The 20,150-nt window shown below is 41.8% G+C and overlaps 1 protein-coding gene across 5 annotated transcripts in view; it reads right to left on the reverse strand.

Moving 5' to 3' along the window:
* The window catches only part of nedd4l (NEDD4 like E3 ubiquitin protein ligase), a 114,591-nt gene that overhangs the window by 56,466 nt on the left and 37,975 nt on the right, over positions 1 to 20,150 (reverse strand). For all 5 annotated transcript variants that reach the window (XM_066645392.1, XM_066645391.1, XM_066645389.1 and 2 more), the window contains exons 3-5: positions 16,384 to 16,465; positions 9,386 to 9,424; positions 7,544 to 7,597 (exon numbers count right to left, since the gene is read on the reverse strand). In XM_066645392.1, the coding sequence (XP_066501489.1) occupies positions 7,544 to 7,597; positions 9,386 to 9,424; positions 16,384 to 16,465 (175 nt within the window). The remainder of the gene's footprint in view (positions 1 to 7,543; positions 7,598 to 9,385; positions 9,425 to 16,383; positions 16,466 to 20,150) is intronic.

Genomic DNA, 20,150 nt, shown 5'->3' on the forward strand with positions numbered 1-20,150 from the left:
CGCATAAATCTGTGTGTGTTCGTCAATCCCACACACAGAGGGAAAAGATGGGGCAAAGCAAAGCTGGGACATTGGCTAATCCCCCTCCGCCCCGTGATGTTTTTGAACAAAGACATCGCAAAGAACCTGGAAATCCTGAAATCCTTCTCCTCCCAACACACACCCACACACAAAAAAAAGTAATTTAACAAGAAAACATAGCGGTCACTATAAATACAAAGCACACATGACCACGTCATTCAGAAGTTAGCAGGTGGCTTCTGAAACCACTGGCTGTCAGATCAGTAAAATCACAGCAAGAATAACAAAAACCAGTTGCTGGCCCACTTTAGTCACTGCTCTAAAGTATGTGACCATAATGTTTGAACTGAGAGAGCCCTCCTGGAACAGTTTAATCACCAACATTTACTCTGCGAAGGTAATAACAGTGACTCAGGACACAACCCACAGGGTATTTCGCAAAAGAGCAACAAATTAAACCACAGTCTTCACCACTATGAAAGTAAGAACACTAAAAACAGGCCCCGCTTGTGGTTTTATATTTCCAAGTACTTTCAGAGGCTAATCACTGTTGCTCAGTGTCACGCTGTCAATATCATTCCCTGTCATTAGTGAGAGTCCCAGAACTGCCTGAAATTTGAGGGGAGCGTAGGGCCTTTACCAAAACAAACAACGGACCAAACCACAGATATTTTTATTGTCTGCTGTGACATGATCTCAAATGTGCTGACTGTGTGTATAAACGGAACAATTCCAGGTTGGTCAGAGTCTATCCAAGCCCTGAGCAGCAGACCGAAGCATAAGCACAGTGTCTGATGGCTTTGCAGGACAGTGAAACGGGCCAAGCCACTCGGGCTGATGTGTGGACCGAGCGAGCTTATGCCAGGCCCACGGTAACCATGTGCTGAAGTCGACTGGTCCTCCAGGGTTTACTGTGTCTCAGGGCCTTCCTTCCAGTACGTCCTCAATTTCCCACTTTGCAGTTACCTTTACCCCATTAAAAAAATTAGGCATCTACGTTTGCATCAAAGCAATCTGCGGTGTCCCAAATTCTGAGTAATTTCCTCCTTAAGTAATATATCTGACACAGCAAAAGTATTACCCACCCATGGAGCAGAATCAAAGCAGCATCCTCATTTTTTTTTTATGCTTTTCAAAGTTTGGCAGTATATCCACCGTCCAAACGCATCCACTTCATGTCTCAGCTATGGCTCAGCCAGTGACACACACAGGAAGAAGCCTGAACTGTTTTGGACGGAGACACACTGCTTCTTTCGCTCTTTACCAAGCCAGGGCTGCTTACAGTCACATTATCACTTCTCTAACTGCATATTAAGTTCATATGTTAATAATGGACAAGTGCAGTGATTGAATAGTTTCTGTATGGTATCAGCTCATGGTCTAAAGCAAGCCATCAGTGTCAACTCCGTGATGATCTCTGTGGCATTTGGGGTGAGGAAGAAATGTTCATTTTTCCATCTATTGATTTAAGCTTCAAGATGACAGTATTGATTTCTATCTTCTGCCTGATGTACAGGTTAAGGCCCGGCTGGAAATACATAACCTCTTCTGTCTGGTACTCTGCATTTCATCTTTCCATGATATCTCCATCCTCTTATGGAAAAACCAATGTTGGAGTTGTTCCTTGAGTTTGTGAGCTCAGTCGTAGCTGTCTGACTTCTCTCTGGAACCATCTAAAATGTGTTCCCAAACTTTCCTGCCCTCAAGTAAGCGCCATTCACCCACAGCAAATCCCAGTTATAAAGAAGCAGTATGTCTCGAGTTGTACTGGGTCTAGAGTCAACTGGGGTCGTGTTGAAATGTGAGTGCTCCGTGTACAGATCTTTTAAGAATGAATAGGCGTGGGTTCACCATAAGAGGGTTATTGTCTTGGGGGCCACACTTGGTCAGACGAAGGCCGACAGAAAACAACAGCAGCCAGGCGGCATGGCAGGGGCATTAGTCTCGCTGTGCCAAACACAGTGGGCCTCATCTCTGAGAAAACAGAAATGGAGGCCTATTGAAAGAACATACAGCTATTTCCCATCAGCCTGTTTGCTCACTTATTCACTGAGGCATTCCCTCCATCCCCCAAACTTTTCCATCCTAGTCTTTCCTTTCATTTTGACAGGTTTCCTTTTCCTAGCTTCACTGGCGTACTCATTTTTAGACAAACATTAAATATTCCGGCTTTGTGTAGAATTTACTGGTACCACTTACACACAGCATTTGCACTTAAGTTTACTGTGCATTTAGTGTTTAAACCAAATCCTCACAAGAGAAATAAACTCAGCATGTCCTTGACCCTTTCCTTTACATTATAAGTGACATGTTTATTTCAAATAACTCGTACAGCACAATGGAATAAATGTGTTTATATTTAAGCAATTTAAGCTGAAATCTTTTTAAAGGCAGAATATTATGAGCATCGTTTAAAGACGCAATAAGGCTCCGAAATTTTCCACCCATAAATATAATATAATTACAGCAATGTTCAAGGTGGATTGCGGGGCCAAAATATAATCTGCTACACAATTTAAAGTGAAACGGAACAGTGAGTTTCCAGAATCTTTTGACGTCTTGTTTGTTGTTAAAAATGAACACGGTAACGTGTCATGAACAAACTAAACTATCACATTTGCACACTCAGTGTCTAACAACAAGGCTAAACCTGTTTTAAAGAGTTTACAGTTCACTCAGGGTCTTATCACATGAATTGTTTGAATTAATCAGTTTATTCAGATGTAAATAAACCAATGAAAGCTGTGGACGACTTCAAGTTGCTTCATTGGAAGAATTATTGTTGGACGTTGCAAACAGAGGCTGCACTGCACATTGTTACACATTTTCCTTGTGTAAATACTGAATTTTTAAGTCAATAAACGTATTTCTGTTCACACTGTGGCATGCAGTTCCAGTGTAGTAACCAGGCAACCAACGTAACTGAAAATATGTGTTGAATTTCAAGGGTGTTTAGAAAATACACGAGTGCTGTGATTTAATTAAAGAGTGAATGAACATGTTAAATATATAAATGCCTTCATGTAATCCACCAATTTCACCAATGTATTCCGTTACTCCACAACACTAACACATTCACACTACCACTGTGCTAGAAGAGGTTGACACACACTTCTTCCAGGGCATGTGATGCCAGCTACCCTCCTCTCTGAAGTGCTGCTAGACTAACATCAATTGAGCTTAACACACTTGGAGGAGAATAATTACTGCCCAACATTAGTTAACAGACATCAACAATAGCCAGCGTGATACCAAATGATAAACTGAGATGAGGCCATCTTACGCACAGTGAGAAAGTGAGGCCTCAGATGGCAGTGCTAACACCAAGGACCAGACCTGTAATCTCCTGATGATGGGACCAGTGCTTAGACAGTGGCGTCAGTCAGGAGCCTTGAGGGTCTTGGGTTTTTGAAGAAATATGAACACAAGTCTGAATTCCTGTTCCTCAGACATCTTGTAAAGCACTTTATGCCACCTTTATGACTATGGTTGCTGCACCCCAGAGCTTAAGGCTTCTCCTCGTCTCCAGTTTCATATCACAGCTTATTAAAAACCATGACAGATGTGGTAGCTGTTTTGAGAAAGGAAAATAAAATGAGACCTGCAGAAATTCTAATAAATACTTGTGAGTGACCCACATGTACTAGACCATGAAAAGACAGAATCGCCTCATCTGGTTGGACGACGCTCCCGATGTTAAAGCCATGCAGAGAATGAATCACAGTAAATTTCGCAGGCAGGTACTCGAGACCTTAAAAATATGATAAGGCCCTAGAGAGAGGGAGAATAGCAAAGAGTGAACCAAAGAAGGAATACGCATGTGCAAACAGCAAGAAATAAACAGCAGGAATAAGGAAAAAAAGGAAACCAAGATCGCTGGAACAAAGAAGGATAAGTGGAGACTGAGTGGAACTGTGGAAAACACCAGAAAGGACGAGAAGAAAAAGAAAAGTAGTAATAGAGGAGGGGGAGGTAAGGAAAAAGCAACTCTGAGAGAAAGGAACAATCGCTCATTGATGACAGAGAGAGTAGTCAGCAAGGCTGAGTGTGCAGCCCTCTCTCAGACATATAAGGGCAACAGTCAGGGCCTGAAGAACAGAAACACTGAAACACTGCCAAGAGCAGTCACACAGAGACAAAGCTCAGCTTCCCCAACAATCCAACCTTCATTGCTCAATTGAAGGGTCCCGTCTGAAATTGTTCAAACCCAACAATCATCCCCAAAAAAGTTTGTATGCAGCTCAACAGTTGTCTAAACCTGACAAAATACAAATCTGAAAAACGCAACAGAAATAACAAAAATGATTTAACATTGTTTTACTGTTTCTTTCAAAACTTTTAGTCCTCATTTAAAATAACGAAATATAAGTATGGATCCCTGGCCTATTTATCTACATCACGTTTATAAACAGAGCTCTGTTCATCTGTGCCAATCAGTATTGAGGAGCTCGGGCCATCCCCAATCCCCTACATTGCGCACATCACAGATAAAAAAAAAACAAAAAACTAGAAACACTGCACCAAGACAGTGCCCTAATCTGACAGGGAGACATTAGATTCAGTCTCTCATTTTCAGACCAGGAGAACTGCTTCCTACACGTTAAGGAATACTTTTCAATTAGATAATATGGAAATGCTAATATGGCTAACAGCAGATAAGGGTCTTTTCTCCTCATTAATGCTGCACTGTGGGATCTTTTACCATTCTAAACAGTTGTCTCCCACAACTGTTTATATTAGTGATGTGGCTCTGACACCCAACAACCAGTCCTCAATATGGCACCAACGCAAAAAAAAAAAATAACAAAAAAAAAAAAAAGTATGACCACAACCTCTGTATAGACACTACTCAAATTTCAGTCTCAACTGTAGCCAAAAGCAGTTTGTACCACACAAATATCCACTGAATATATTGTCTGATCTTTATTGCACCACCACAAACCTCCAAATCAGAAAGTGACTTGACCAAACTGAACAAGACAAGAGCTGGACCACATTTGATCTGTATCCAACTGTAGCATGAGAAAATTTACTGTGAACACGTAGCCTGAAAAGGTCTAAACTGGCTAGAGGTAGAGTCTGAAAGTACTCAGACAAAACAATTTAACATATTTTGTCTGTACCTGAATGTAGCTCTACACTTGCTTAGCTCTGCATAACATTATATAACATACAAGTATTTCTTGGAACCCAGCAGACCAGTATACGTTCGCTCTCTGACCTTGACCCTAAGCAAGTCCACGGCTTCAAAATGTCTTGTTTGCGCTCTGAGCTGGAGGGTGCTACTGGTAGCTGTTTAGAGTTTAAACCTATGTTAGCATTTAAAAACACAGAGCGCAATCCTCCTGCTTTATGATCACTGAATTCATCCCTTGGGCAGAAGGTAGTTATTGATTGACAGCAGATTTACCATAAAAAAAAAAAACACAGCCGTGACAAATCACGAAATGTTCAAGTAACCACCACAAAACTGAACTTGTGTGGCTTGTGACGGCTAATTTGAGTTGAACATTCACAGCTGCCCAAATAAACAAAAACAGAGTAAAGAAACATCACCGCCATGGGCACCAAACAAAGGTCGAGCTTAACCTGAGCACTGAAGGGAAAAAATAAACAACACTCAGCACAAGAAAGGATTAAAAAAGAATTAAAAACATTTAAATGTTAATTTTTCTTCAGGGAAAATAATTTCTTTCAGAATCTCAGCAGGAACCTCCAGAAGCTGCCAAATAACAGTCCAGACACAGGCCATGGTCCCGAGAAACAAACTGCTCACTGCTGAGGTTGATTGCAAGAGAGTGAGGGCTAACGTATCAGCATCCCCCTGCTTCGCTGCTCTTTTCTGTAGTCTCTCGTTGGTTTGTTTAATTTGTCTTGAGTGAATTAAAAAGACCTAATACTCATTTATTAAATTATGACCTGAGCAACATAAAATATTTCTTCTGTTACAGATAAAAGTCAAATCAGTGTTAGGATTCCTGCCAACACCGGTGCAGCGTGGCTCCTGTCTGGCTGGGAGTCAAACCCAAGTCTGAGATGTGGAAGAGAAGGCATATCCACTCACTACAACATCCACGAAAAATCTACGTTTAATTCTTTCTACACTACTACTACTAAATAACAATAATCACTTTAACAAGCCAAGATTATTTTAATTATGACCGCTATTATTAGTTAAACATTAGGTAGTAACTGTTGGAAAAGGATAGGAAACCACACACACCCCTTCTCTTGATTTCAGGACAGTGCTGTAAAGTGAATTATACTCTGCAACTGTAGGGGGAGCCCAAGAGCAAAAACACCAAATCTTACCTAGAGTTCCTTTAATATTAAATTGAGACATTTAACTTTTAATGAAACTTAATACTGTCTAAAATATGTTTTGCCCTTTTTAATAATGCTTTATTTAATGGACACAACCCAATTTGCATTAACGAGAAGCTAAGACAATATTAAGCATACGCAATATTAGTATTGGTGGCACGGTGGCGCAGCAGGTAGTGTCGCAAGGGACCTGGAGGTTGTGGGTTCGAGTCCTGTGTCTGCGTGGGTTTCCTCCGGGTGACTGTCTGTGAGGAGTGTGGTGTGTTCTCCCTGTGTCTGCGTGGGTTTCCTCCAAGTGACTGTCTGTGAGGAGTGTGGTGTGTTCTCCCTGTGTCTGCGTGGGTTTCCTCCGGGTGACTGTCTGTGAGGAGTGTGGTGTGTTCTCCCTGTGTCTGCGTGGGTTTCCTCCAAGTGACTGTCTGTGAGGAGTGTGGTGTGTTCTCCCTGTGTCTGCGTGGGTTTCCTCCAGGTGACTGTCTGTGAGGAGTGTGGTGTGTTCTCCCTGTGTCTGCGTGGGTTTCCTCCAAGTGACTGTCTGTGAGGAGTGTGGTGTGTTCTCCCTGTGTCTGCGTGGGTTTCCTCCGGGTGCTCCGGTTTCCTCCCACAGTCCAAAAACACACGCTGGTAGGTGGATTGGCGACTCAAAAGTGTCCGTAGGTGTGAGTGAATGTGTGTGTGTGTGTGTTGCCCTGTGAAGGACTGGCGCCCCCTCCAGGGTATGTTCCCAGGGTAGGCTCTGGACCCACCGCGACCGCGACATTAGTACTGAAATACTGTTTATTATCATTGCTAATCTTAATGGTAATTTCTTCATTGCTTCTGTATGTTCTTGTTCAATTGTTTGCCAAGACCCATTAATTAATTTGGCAAGTTTTTAGACATAGATTCACCTGACACATTCCTCATTCTGAAATACGGTTAAAGCAGATTAACATGACACCACCAGTTAGAGCTCAGACAACAGGCAGGTGAGCTACTGTATATACACTTCATCCATACGTCAATCATAACAGCACTGACCACCCTCTCTCCACCTGAACAAGACGGACAATGCCTCCCAGTTCAGCTAGGGATTAAATTCAGCTTTAATTTGTACCGCACTGCTTCTACATAAAGGAACATTATCAAAGCCGTATCACAACAAGAGTCACAGGATACTGAGCTCTTTTTCCTTTGTTTGAAAGCAAGAGTTCCTTACCAGTCTGTTCTCATCAAACACTTCAAACAAGAGCCTGTGGTTCTGAGGACATACCTAGAGAGAGAGAGAGAGAGATTGAATTGCCACATGATAACATAAGTGTAAGTGTCCATGCAAGTCTCACTCTAATAAATTAATTCAAGATACTGGTTTACTAAACAAATGAGACACAAATACACAAACTGTGCAAATGTGTTTACAGTCTGACCAGGACACGCGTCCTCCAGACCTTACCAAAGACCACAGGAGGACGGGACAGTGAGAGAGAGAGAGAGAGAGAGAGAGAGAGAGAGAGAGAGAGAGAGAGAGAGAGAGAGAGAGAGGGACACAGAACAACTCAAACACACACTTTAATTTCTTTCCTGTGCAGCAGGTAGGTGCTGATTGTGGCTGTGGTGGAGTGTAAGTTAACACACTAATGAAAGCAGGGTTCATCCTCAGGGCCAAGATTTAGATCTTAGATTCGCTCAGCCATTCATCTTTCAGTCACAGGTGCGGCTTACGTTACTAACCGTATTATAACCCACAGCCAGCATCCTCTGCTGCTTTAAACACATACACACACACAGTCACATGCCAAATTCTGGGTCACTGAAGTTAAAATGACTGTATCTCTGCATCTCAGCGGTGCAAGATTTAGTGGCATCTAGTGGTGAGGCTGCTGTCTGACACCAACTGAATACCCCTCCCTCACCCCTCCTTTTCCAATCTACTGCTTTTATGTGAAAACGCAAAAGGCACTCTGTAGTGCCAGTGTTTAGTTTGTGAATTCTGGGCTGCTGCAGAAACATAGCAGGGCCTTTGTAGGAAGAGAACTCGCTCCTTGTGGAGATAAACCAATGAAAACTAAAATTTGTAGTTAAAAAAGGTATTACACAATACGGGAGATGTTATATTACCTAATATACATCATCAAATCTCAGAGAGAGAGAGAGAGAGAGAGAGAGAGAGAGAGGGCAAAAGAAAGAGAAAGCGAAAGAAAAGAGAGGGCGAAAGAAAGAAGGCAAAAGAAAGAAAGAGAAAAAGAAAGAGGGAAAGAGAGGGTGAAAGAAAGAACGAAAGAAAGAGAAACAAAGAAATCAAGAAAGAGAAAGGGCAAAAGAAAGAGAAACAAAGAAAAAAGAAAGAGAGAAAAAGTAAGAAAGAGAAAAAGAGAGAGCGAAAGAGGGTGAAAGAAAGAAAGAAAGAAAGAAAGAGAGAGAGAGAGAGTGAAAGAAAGAGAGGGTGAAAGAAAGAAAGAGGGCAAAAAAAGAAAGAAAGAGAAAGAGAGAGAGAAAGAGACAGAAACAAAGAAAAAAAGAACGAGAGAGAAACAAAGAAAAGAAAGAAAGAAAAAGAAAGAGAAAAATAAAGAGAGAAAGAGAGAACAAAAGAGAAAGAAAGAAAGAAAAAAGGAGAGAGTGAGAAAGAAGGAAAGAGAGCTATGTCTGAGGCATCATCAGGAATCAAACTGCTCTTCCTACGACAGGCCCAATTACATGCCACTCTGGAGCAATACCTTACATTTAATAATTTGCACACCCTCTAGGCTCAGAAAAGTCTGCTGTGGCGTAAACACAGCCCCACAAACCTCACTGTCAAGACCCCAGGGCCACAATTCCACAAAATAACTGAAAATTAGGCTTTTTTTTTTGTCCCAAAACCAAAATAAATCTACACTTCATCCTTCAGAAGAGAGTTCATTTTCACTGAGGACAGACAGAAAGAAAGCAAAAGAGAGCACGCTGACATTTACTGTAAAGTGAGCAGGACTCAGGGGAATGGAAAATACGGCCTGTAAAAACCTGTGGAAGTGAAGTGAAGGGAAAAAGAGGAGAACAGCAGCAGCAGAAGGGGACTTACTCTGAAATAAAACTCTTCATTCCATTTGGGATTGAGCGTCTGCAAGAACAGAAAAAAAACACCCGTTAGTTCAGGCACATTTCACATTCAGCTTACAGTGCAATGCACAGAGAGAGAGACCGAGAATACAGCATGCACTCTTAAAAATAACGGTGCTACAACAGGCCATAGAAGAACCATGTTTTTATTTTTAAGAGACGTATTCGAACTCTGGTTCTTTATGGTACCAAACATGGCTCTTCTAATGATTCTTTGCTCAAAGAACCCTTTGTGAAGCACAGTGTGTGGAGTATGAATTAGCAAATGAGAAGAAGAGAATGAGAGAATACTCGATACTGTCTGCGAACGGGGGCACGGCTGGTTGGGTGTTGGTGGGGTCTGAGAGTTCATTGGCACCTGGCTTCTCTGTTCCAGATAACTTTCCTTGTGATTGTGGGGCTGATTATCTGAAGAAGGTGGCCAAACTCACACCTGTTCAGGCAAAAGTGCGCACTGAATCAGAAATAAAACAAAACTGAAGCTGATGTAAACACACCTCGGTTTGTGTTTGCGTTCATGGTGTTAACATTCTCATACCCGCCCACTGGCCCACAGTGATGTAATCACATGACTGTATCTCTGCATCTCAGCGGTGCAAGATTTAGTGGCATCTAGTGGTGAGGCTGCTGTCTGACACCAACTGAATACCCCTCCCTCACCCCTCCTTTTCCAATCTGCTGCTTTTATGTGAAAACGCACATTAGTTTAAGTGTTTAGTTTGTGCATACTGGGCTGCTGCAGAAACATAGCAGGACCGTTGTAGAAGGAGAACTCCTGTTCCTCCTAATATATATCATCAAATCTCAGAGAGAGAGAGAGAGAAACAAAGAAAGAAAGAAAGAGCAAAAGAAAGAGTGAAAGAGAGGGCAAAAGAAAGAAAGAGCAAAAGAAAGAGTGAAAGAGAGGGCAAAAGAAAGAAAGAGAAAAAGAATGAAAGAGAGCAAAAGAAAGAAAGAGAACAAGAATGAAAGAGAGGGCAAAAGAAAGAAAGAGAAAAACAGAGCAAAAGAGAGAAAAAGAAAGAGAGAAAGAAAGAAAAAGAGGGAGCGAAAGAAATAAAGAGAAAAAGATACAGAGAACACAAAAGAGAGAGGGCAAAATAAAGAGAAAGAGAGAAACAAAGAAAGAAAGAAAAAGAGAAAAAGAAAGAAAGAGCAAAAGAAAGAGAGAGAGTGAAAGAGAGGGCAAATGAAAGAAAGAGAAAAAGAAAGAGCAAAATAAAGAATGAGAGGGCAAAAGAGCGAGAAAAAGATAGAGAGAAAGAAAGAAAGAAAGAAAAAGAGATAGAGCGAAAGAGAGAGAGAAACAAAGAAAGAAAGAGAAAGAATACAAAAGGAAAACAGCTTTGTGGATGAACAAATGTTTATAAAGATCAGAATAAAAGTAGAATAAAAGACACATTTCTAAGTCAGTGATTTAAAACCATTTAAAAATCTAGGTGCCCACAAACCTTGGACAGACAGTGCACGGAATGACAGTACGTTCTACAGCGGAACATAAAGCAATTAATCCTGAAGTCGATCTTGAGCTGCATTGATCCAGTTAATTGGTAATTGAAGATAATCATTAAAACCAGAGGATGCTGTGACTGACGTTTAAAACACTCACTGTGGAGAACCTTTATTGATCTTAGATGGAAAAGCATGCACACACACACACAGCACAAAGCATTCACACACAGAGCTGTGAATGTATAGTTTAATCAGTTTGTCAGGTACATGCTAGAACCTGTAAAAATACCAGCGAACGTAATGAACAGAAAACAAAGGCCCGTCTGTGAACGAAGCCTCACTTTCACAAGTGAAAATGAATTCATTAAAACCTTTTTATTTTTTCTACACTTAACATCCACAATAAAACTCCACCTTCACGCCGAAGGAACAAGAAGTCATCATTTAATCACAGCTTTAACAAAACCTCAGCCACCTACAAATATTTCAAAAGATCTCCAAGAGATCAGTTCTTCAGTATTTTACACACAGCTTTTAGACCAAGAGAATTACTTGCCACAAAGCTAACGGCTAGAGTAGAAAATACATTAGCTGAGTAGCTACAATGCAAAGCTAAAAAAGCCAACAATTAGAGTTAGGGTGGAGATATACTTGCTGTTAACTATGAGTTCGCGTATGCATCATGGCTGCCTCACGTGTCCTGCGTGCATTTCCTCACGTTGGTTGAACACATGCTTAGAAAAGAAACGTTACGCATAGGTAAGGTGCAGTACACATGTAAACCGAGGGGTGGGGGGGGGGCACTGTAGGCAATCAGCAGCATCACAATGAGGGAAAGTTCTGAAGGTGGTGTCAAGGCCAAATCTGCAATTACTTTCTCTGGTCCGCCCCCTAGTGGAACAGTTACTTTCACGACAAAGATGGTCGCCTACACGAATGCATGGCCAAACTGCAAGTACAGTGGAACCTCTACTAACGAACGCCTATACTAACGAACTTTCCAAGATACGAACCGGGCATTCGAATATTTTTTGCCTCCACCAACGAACCACGACTCTAGAAACGAACCCGAGCCTCCGCTGAGTCGGCGGCTGGAAATGACCACTGACCCCAATAGGAGTCTCCCAGCTCCCAGACTGGAGTGAGCTTTTAAGATTAGCACATTTTAGCTTTAGCAATTTAGCATTAGTGTAAATAGCAGACATTGAAATTCGTGCTAAGTTAAGCCGTATCTACGCTTCGTCTCCCCACATTCACCGCCTACTCTCCGTTATTCCACCCACCCCCACCTCCCGTCATACAGCCAGTGTTACTCCTCCAGCCAGTCGTCATGTCTTCAAGGTAGCGATGTGTAACCACTTACAACTTTTTTATTTATTTTTTTTTATTACTGTTTCCACTGTATTTCTCTTTTATTTTTAGTAACACTACATGTATTTTTTTTTTACTAATTTGAGAGTGTTGTAAACATAGATCAGTGCAAAAAGGGTGACTTTCGGGGGGGGGGGCCTGAAACACATTAATTGCTTTTCCATTATTTTAAATGGGGAAAATTGACTCGAGAAACGAACTTTTCCACTTACGAACCGGGTCACGGAACGGATCAAGTTCGTAGGTAGAGGCTCCACTGTATATCTTTACTCGACGGGGGCAAATATTTGGTGAAACGGGGTTAATGCCACAGGAGACAAACATTTAGGGTGAAGTACTAACAGTGCATTAGAAATTATTTGAAATTTATATCCATTTTTTATATTTTATCTAAAAAAAAAAACGAGTCCCAGAACTGCCCTCATTAAATATTTCACACATTTCAATTCAAATAAATAGTGTAATCGAATCCAAAAAAAAGTCAGAAATGGAGCCAAGTCAGGGGTCACAGTGACAGCACTGACCGAGGCTGAGGAGGTAAACAGTGAGCATTTATCTTCACTGAGCTGCTTGTAGTTTGGAGATCTGCACTTTATCGCTTTTTTCTCTCCCTCAAGGACACAAAGGACAACAAACACCAACACACTCTCTCCCTCCCTCTATCTCTCTCTCTCTGTCTGTCTCGGAGGGGGGGGGGGTGTAAATCATAAGTTAGTTAGCCGGTTATGTGGTGAAAAGTCAGGTAATAAACTGCACCTGTCCACACCCATCCTGTGACTTCTCAGCTTATCACCCACTGAGGACTTTATATTTACACTCTTAAATATAAAAGTTCCTAAAGAGTTCTTGGCTTGAACACGGAGTTCTAGGGAAGCGCTTGGTGACATTTAACTGTAGCTCACTGCTCATGGTTCAACACAACATTTACACAAGCCTTTCAAGACAAATTACAATAATATTAACAATATAATAAGCTTTATTTACAGTGTAATTTACAAACTGCTTTAGAAACTGAAACTAATGCTAAACAGTATCTGGAGATCACATCTCTACGATACTTTAGAATGATAAAAACACACTTTAAACAGCTTCATTAGGAGCTCAAAACCTCCAGCAGCACTGCCGTGTCTGATCCACTCTACACCAGCACAACACACACTAACACACCACCACCACCACGTCAGTGTCACTGCAGCGCTGAGAATGATCCACCACCACATCACACCTGCTCTGTGGGGGTCCTGTGAATGTGATGACCATTAAAGAGCAGGGGGAATCAGGGCTAGTGAAAAACAGACTGCAGTCTGCATTAGCAGAACTACCGAGGTCATATTAACGTTGGCTGACCGGTGTATATCATGTCATCCATGCAGTAAGTCATTTGAAGTCATTGATATTCTCTCTCCGTCTCAGAAACACCTCACAACACTTTCTAACCTTCTTCTTTCTGGCAGCTTTAATTTACACTTTATTCTAAGGAGATAACAATAATAACAATTCATTTTTTAAAAAACATCTAAAACCACAAGGTTCTGGAATAAGTCAATTTCACTTGATTATATTTAAATGTGATTGAGTTTCACCAATAAAACACATCTCAACCATGTACAGGAACAACACAGTCAATAAAAAACAGCAGCTCCAGCAAAAAAGACCTTGAAGTGTGTGGGCTAGGTTCAAGCACTGTGAACTGGACTGGAGCACTGCGCCCCCTGGTGGTCAGCTTGTCCAGTCACTCGTGCAGGAAGAGAAGAAAAGCCAGGTCGATTTAGATTAAACTTAAGATAGTAGTAAATAAGTATTTTACTTCAGACCAAAACAACTCATAAACAGAAGAACAGTCACACACACTTCAGTTCTGGTGTCCACAGATGTTCAACACATTTGGCTGCACTTCTATAGTGACCACAGTTCTGGGATCAGATGTTAGTTTTATTCAAGATCTTTTAAGACCTCATTTAATTAAAGTAATTATTTTAATGCAGCATGGGTTTAGGCTAATCTACACACTCCTGTGCACTCTCCTGTGAAGGTCTGCCTTTAGATGTTGATACACTGAAGTGAAGATTTGATTGCATTCAGCCACAAGTGCCTTGGTGAAGTCAGAAACTGATGCTGGATGAGTAGCTTCCCAAGTTGGTGCTAGGAGATAAATCATCAATCCAGTATACAATAGTACTGATTAGTGCTGGGCGATATGAGCACAAATCAATATCACAATTAATTGAACATTTTACCACGATTACGATTAATTACCAACTACTTTGTTAGTTTTTTTTGGCCCTGAGTTCACTGATGGAGCATGTACTGTTAATATGATCCAGTTTTAATGCTGGGATTTTATTTTTCCCTAATGTTCCGAGAGCTTGCTCCTCTCTTTTTTGAGCACTGTTCATATTTGGTGTGCGATTGTGCTTTGGTCTGATTTGACATTTGTTCTTAAAGTCGAAACAAAACACGTTCAAACCACAGATGCTGTGTGTTTCGTTGGTACCAGCCAGTCAAGTTGCTCGCTCTGCCTCTGTGTTTAGGTTCTCCTCCATGTTGCTTCCGTGCGGCAGAATCATGTGACTACAGCATGGTCATGTGGTTTTAAAGGGACAATACATGAACACAGTGAGTAAAAGAAAAAACAAGATAATAATCGATATAGACAAGATTATGTCAATTAGGGGTTCTGAATATCAATTTCAATTAATTGCCCAGCCCTAGTAATGACATATGCCATATAATGCCATTTAGATTAGTAACATATTAGCAAAACATTCTACAAATGAGCATTATAGTCACAGCAAAACCAAGCTACGCCATTTTTGTAGCGTAAGGGGTAAAGGAAACATTCTTCCCCTTTCTCACAAGTGAACACAGCTCCTAATGGATCTTCTGTGACATGCTTTGGTCAAAATACCACAAGGGTCAAAGACCACAGCATCTTTCTCCCAGTCTAAACGGCCTGTTCCTTTAAAAGATGAGCTGTTCACCTCGACCCGAGCGCACAGCAGTGAGGAGCTGAAGCTCTGACTTTTAGTCATTTCATTCTGTTGTCTTTCTTCTCCATCGTGGTTTTCTCCATTTGTTTGTTGTTTCTGTTTTGTGCCTTTAACCTCAGCTTTGCGTTCTCAAATAAACAAGAGTCCAGTGCTGTGATTGGAGAGACTTCAATGAGGAGGTGGGACAAATGAAAAGGTTAGTAACCGATGTCAGAAGCGGAGGAGAATCAGAACAGTTCGGTTTACATCATGTTTTCACACTTAAAACAACACTTTGTTTTTGTGGTCTGCCCAAGTGTGTGGTTTGGTAGGCTTCAGGTTAATGTACACCTTTAGGTGAATAGGTGATATTTAAGAATTGGTTTGAAAAATACTGTGAAAATTCAAATCAGTTTTTATCAATGTACAGAAGTACAGTACAGTACAGAACTCCACTAATCTACAGCCCATTAGCAGTGGGTCAACTGTACGCCCCTGAAGCAGGGCAACCTTGAGATGCAGTCACATTTTAACACCAATGAAGCTTTATGGGGAAAGGATGAAGGAACTCTTGAGAATGAATGGCAAACGTGGACAGTAGAAAGTGTTTTTTAGGGAGTGCTGACACTTGTCCCAGTTGAAATGAATCATGCTTACACAGTGGTGTTCAGCATTGTACTTATTACGTCTTATTTGGAGTTGCTTTGTCGACAGTGACTCGCCACTCTCACATGCCGCATAAATTTATCAATAAATAATTTATACTTTTAACGCAAACCACAGTGAACTCACAGTGAACTTCTCTCCCATGTGTGTTAACCGTGAGTATCAGAGCATTGACATCATGTTCCCTGCCCAGGCTCAGTTAGTGCTCACGCTGACACGTACTGTGCCTGAGTCCACCACTTCGAGCGGTATGACATCACAAAACAGAGCACTGCCACAAGTCAAACAAACTGGACTTCATCAGCCATTAACACGGTTATCCAGCTAAACTTAGCCATTCATTGGTCTACATTCTTCCTCCACAGCTGCATTCTACTGGTCACAGATTTTCTACAGATATTATTCATGCTGTGTGCACACAACTGAACACCTAAGTTGGCAATGGGTATTAGCAAATGTGATGATAGAAGAAACGTTAAAGAATTATGAAAGTGCACTGTACCTTTTTGATGGTTTTAGTCTGGACTAAGGCAAGTTCACGGTTTTCATCAGCGACGTACAGGGACAGTTTCACATAGGGATCACTGGGGAGAGGGAGAGAGAGAGAGAGAGATACATGTTAATCCACAGTGAAAATGACTCAGCTTCTCTGTTTAAACACAACAGAAGATCTTGTGTTCATGACCTCACCCATTAAACAGCTTTTCATACTCACCTCACAAATCAACTACAGCTATCTCTGCTATCACACTCTTTACCAGCTCCTTTAACTAGATCTCCAGGTTTGCCAGGGTGTATCATCAAAAGCCAACACATATAGTAGTGAACTCTGTCCAGAGGAGTGTCCATTGTCTAAAAGCGGATGCATTCACACTGCTATAAAATGTGTCTCAAATGCATCTCAGACCTCCTACTGAAGTGGTTTGAGCGATACGATTGTTATTCGATTTTAACGCATCTTGGACGTGTTTACATTTGCATTTTTGTGTGTTTTGATCTTACCCAGGTATTATCCAGATACACAAGACAGACGAAGCGAGCAGGTGTGTAAATGTGTTTGGAGAAATCACACCCGTGTTCATCAGGACTGAAACCAAAGCATTAAAGGGAACTTCTAAAATTGTGGGGAAATGTTCTTTATGGTTTGTTTACATTCAGAAGCTCTGCATCTTTTAAGGTGTAATGGTATATTTCACGAAGAAAATAACAGTTTGTACGTGGCTGAAGTTTTTATTCACCGTTACAATCAATCGCATTCATTGGTAACTCGAGATGTTTAGTTTTGCAGCACTTGAGTCTGTATTTACTTTCCAAAATTTGGCGGCATTTCCACTTTATTTAATACTAAACAGCAAAACTAAGTCAATATTACACACCTATGAAGCAGGAACAGAGGAATATCCTCATCTTGGTTCCTGCTTTTCAACATTTGGAGTTCTCTGTTGCCTCAAAACCCCCAGATGCCTTTTGTGTGCCATGAGCAGGGATTTTTTTGTTTTGTTTTTTTGTTTAAGGCCATTTATTGACACTAGTGCTTCGTAAACACATTAGACCGGTTTTGAGCACAAAAAGATGCCAAAACAATGCCCCCCTGTAAAAGGGACCCTTGGGGTCACAACCGGAATGATTTCCTTTTTCCAGATTATTTCCAAAACGCAGCCCTTTTACATGACGTTATCTGTTTGATGGAGAGGAATTCCCACAACTGAGGACATGTCCAAGAGCTGGTCAGGAAGAGTGCAGGACAATCGCGGGAAGTAGTCATGGTAGCAGTGGGAGCGTTCACACAGCTCGGTGTGAAAAAACTTGAGGAATGAAAAGAGGATAAGTTTCCCTTGTGTTTTAGCAGCAAACAAACTGCATCCAGCTACTGTCTGCTTTGTTAACTCTGAGTGATGATGAAATGACACTTGTGTAGGTTATATTCATGATCACATGAACTTTACTGACTGTCTTGGAGACAAATATATAAATTTAAATAAATGAATAAATTTAAACAAATTATTAAAATGTATACAAATACATTAGCACAAAAACCCTGATGATAAGAAGTCTGTGTGAAGAAAACCTGGACAAACATTCCAACTAGTGTTAGAAACCTCAAAGTTTGAGAGAGTGTTTTGTACAACAGCGAGAGTGGGCTTGCATTCATTAAAAGGGGTCATGAACCCTTAACTGGGGTAGCACGGTGGCACAGCAGGTTCGATTCCCACTCCGGGTGACTGTCTGTGAAGAGTGTGGTGTGTTCTTCCTGTGTCTGCGTGGGTTTCCTCCGGGTGACTGTCTGTAAGGAGTGTGGTGTGTTCTCACTGTGTCTGCGTGGGTTTCCTCCGGGTGACTGTCTGTGAGGAGTGTGGGTTTCCTCCGGGTGACTGTCTGTGAGGAGTGTGGTGTGTTCTCCCTGCGTCCGCGTGGGTTTCCTCCGGGTGACTGTCTGTGAGGAGTGTGGTGTGTTCTCCCCGCGTCCTGGGATAGTGTGTTCAAGCCCTGCTCCTGGTGACTGACTGAGGAGTTTGGTGTGTTCTCCTATATGTAAATGATGTGGGGGAAATCACTTGTTCAGCGCATGTGCACATTAATCTGGGTATCTGGAGCATCTCAAAAACCCACAAATTGTGAAACAAGTCAGCTCTGGTGTTTGATCCTTGTGGTATTTTGACAAATGTATGTTGCCAGTATTTCATTAAGACCATAGTTCACTTTTGGAAAATGTGCAGAGTTTGCCCCTTTTACATTGGAATATATCCCCTTACTCTGTTTGATTAGTATCTTTTTCACAGCACACACCCAGAACACAATCGGATGGTAGGGATAACTCCGTTTTTAGGTGTTGTAAACGTCAGATGTTATTGTGCTTATAAAGAGTGTGTCAGTACAATGCCAGTGATGTGATAGTACTGACAACCTTTATTATTTTATTTTAAATAAACAGAACATTTAAATGCTATCCAATCCCTGGCCCCACCTCAAGTATCTCTCACATGCTGCCATCAGGAAGGCGTTTCCTGACACTGATAATAACAGCAGCTCAGCATCACGACTGGCTCTCTGGCAGTTTCTCTTATTAATAATCAAGCTGTCTGAGCTCACTGTACTAACACTGAGTCATGGCAGAATCTCTTACGCTCTGCTCTCATCATCCCTGTCATTTCAGGTTAGCACACAAAGCACTATTCCTGTATATTATAATTATGTTGGATATGCAATTCACTAGATAGAGGCCAAATTTTCTGCTTTTCAAAAAATATGTTCAGTAAAATAATAAATAATAAAAACATTTAGTAAAGTGTCCTTCACAGGGCAACACACACTCTCACATTCACTCACACTTACGGACACTTTTGAGTCACAAATCCACCAACCAACGTGTGTTTTTGGACCGTGGGAGGAAACCGGAGCACCCGGAGGAAACCCACAAAGACACAGGGAGAACACACCACACTCCTCACAGACAGTCACCCGGAGGAAACCCAGGCAGACACAGGGAGAACACACCACACTCATCACAGACAGTCACCCTGAGGAAACCCACGCAGACACAGGGAGAACACGCCACACTGCTCACAGACAGTCACCTGGAGGAAACCCACGCAGACACAGGGAGAACACACCACACTCCTCACAGACAGTCACCCGGAGGAAACCCACGCAGACACAGGGAGAACACACCACACTCCTCACAGACAGTCACCCGGAGGAAACCCACGCAGACACAGGGAGAACACACCACACTCCTCACAGACAGTCACCCGGAGGAAACCCACGCAGACACAGGGAGAACACACCACACTCCTCAAAGACAGTCACCCGGAGGAAACCCACGCAGACACAGAGAGAACACACCACACTCCTCACAGACAGTCACCTGGAGCAGGATTCGAGCCCACAACCTCCAAGCCCCTGGAGCTGTGTGACTGCGACACCTACCTGCTGCGCTTCCATGCCGCCGTATCATTATGTATTTGTAATCAAAACTTTTTCATCATTGGGTTTGAGGATGGTACTAAATAAACTGTGTATTATTATTATTATTCAGGAAAGAGGCCATGCCATGATGGGGCGTTTTCACTTTGAACCTGCAGCGTTCCAAAAAATGGCCTCAAATAGGCAGATTCAGACAGCCAGGTATTCTGAGGTCATAAACCTAAGGAACCAATCATGTCCACATGCAGGTTGAGTTTTCCAGGTAAGCTCAGGTATGTTCATAGATCTGTGCATACTGAATAAAGTGGTGTAAAATCACATCTGAGGCACCCTTAAGACATTAGG

Source organism: Hoplias malabaricus, chromosome 15 (genome assembly GCF_029633855.1).
Source record: "Hoplias malabaricus isolate fHopMal1 chromosome 15, fHopMal1.hap1, whole genome shotgun sequence".
Classification (NCBI taxonomy): Eukaryota; Metazoa; Chordata; class Actinopteri; order Characiformes; family Erythrinidae; genus Hoplias; species Hoplias malabaricus.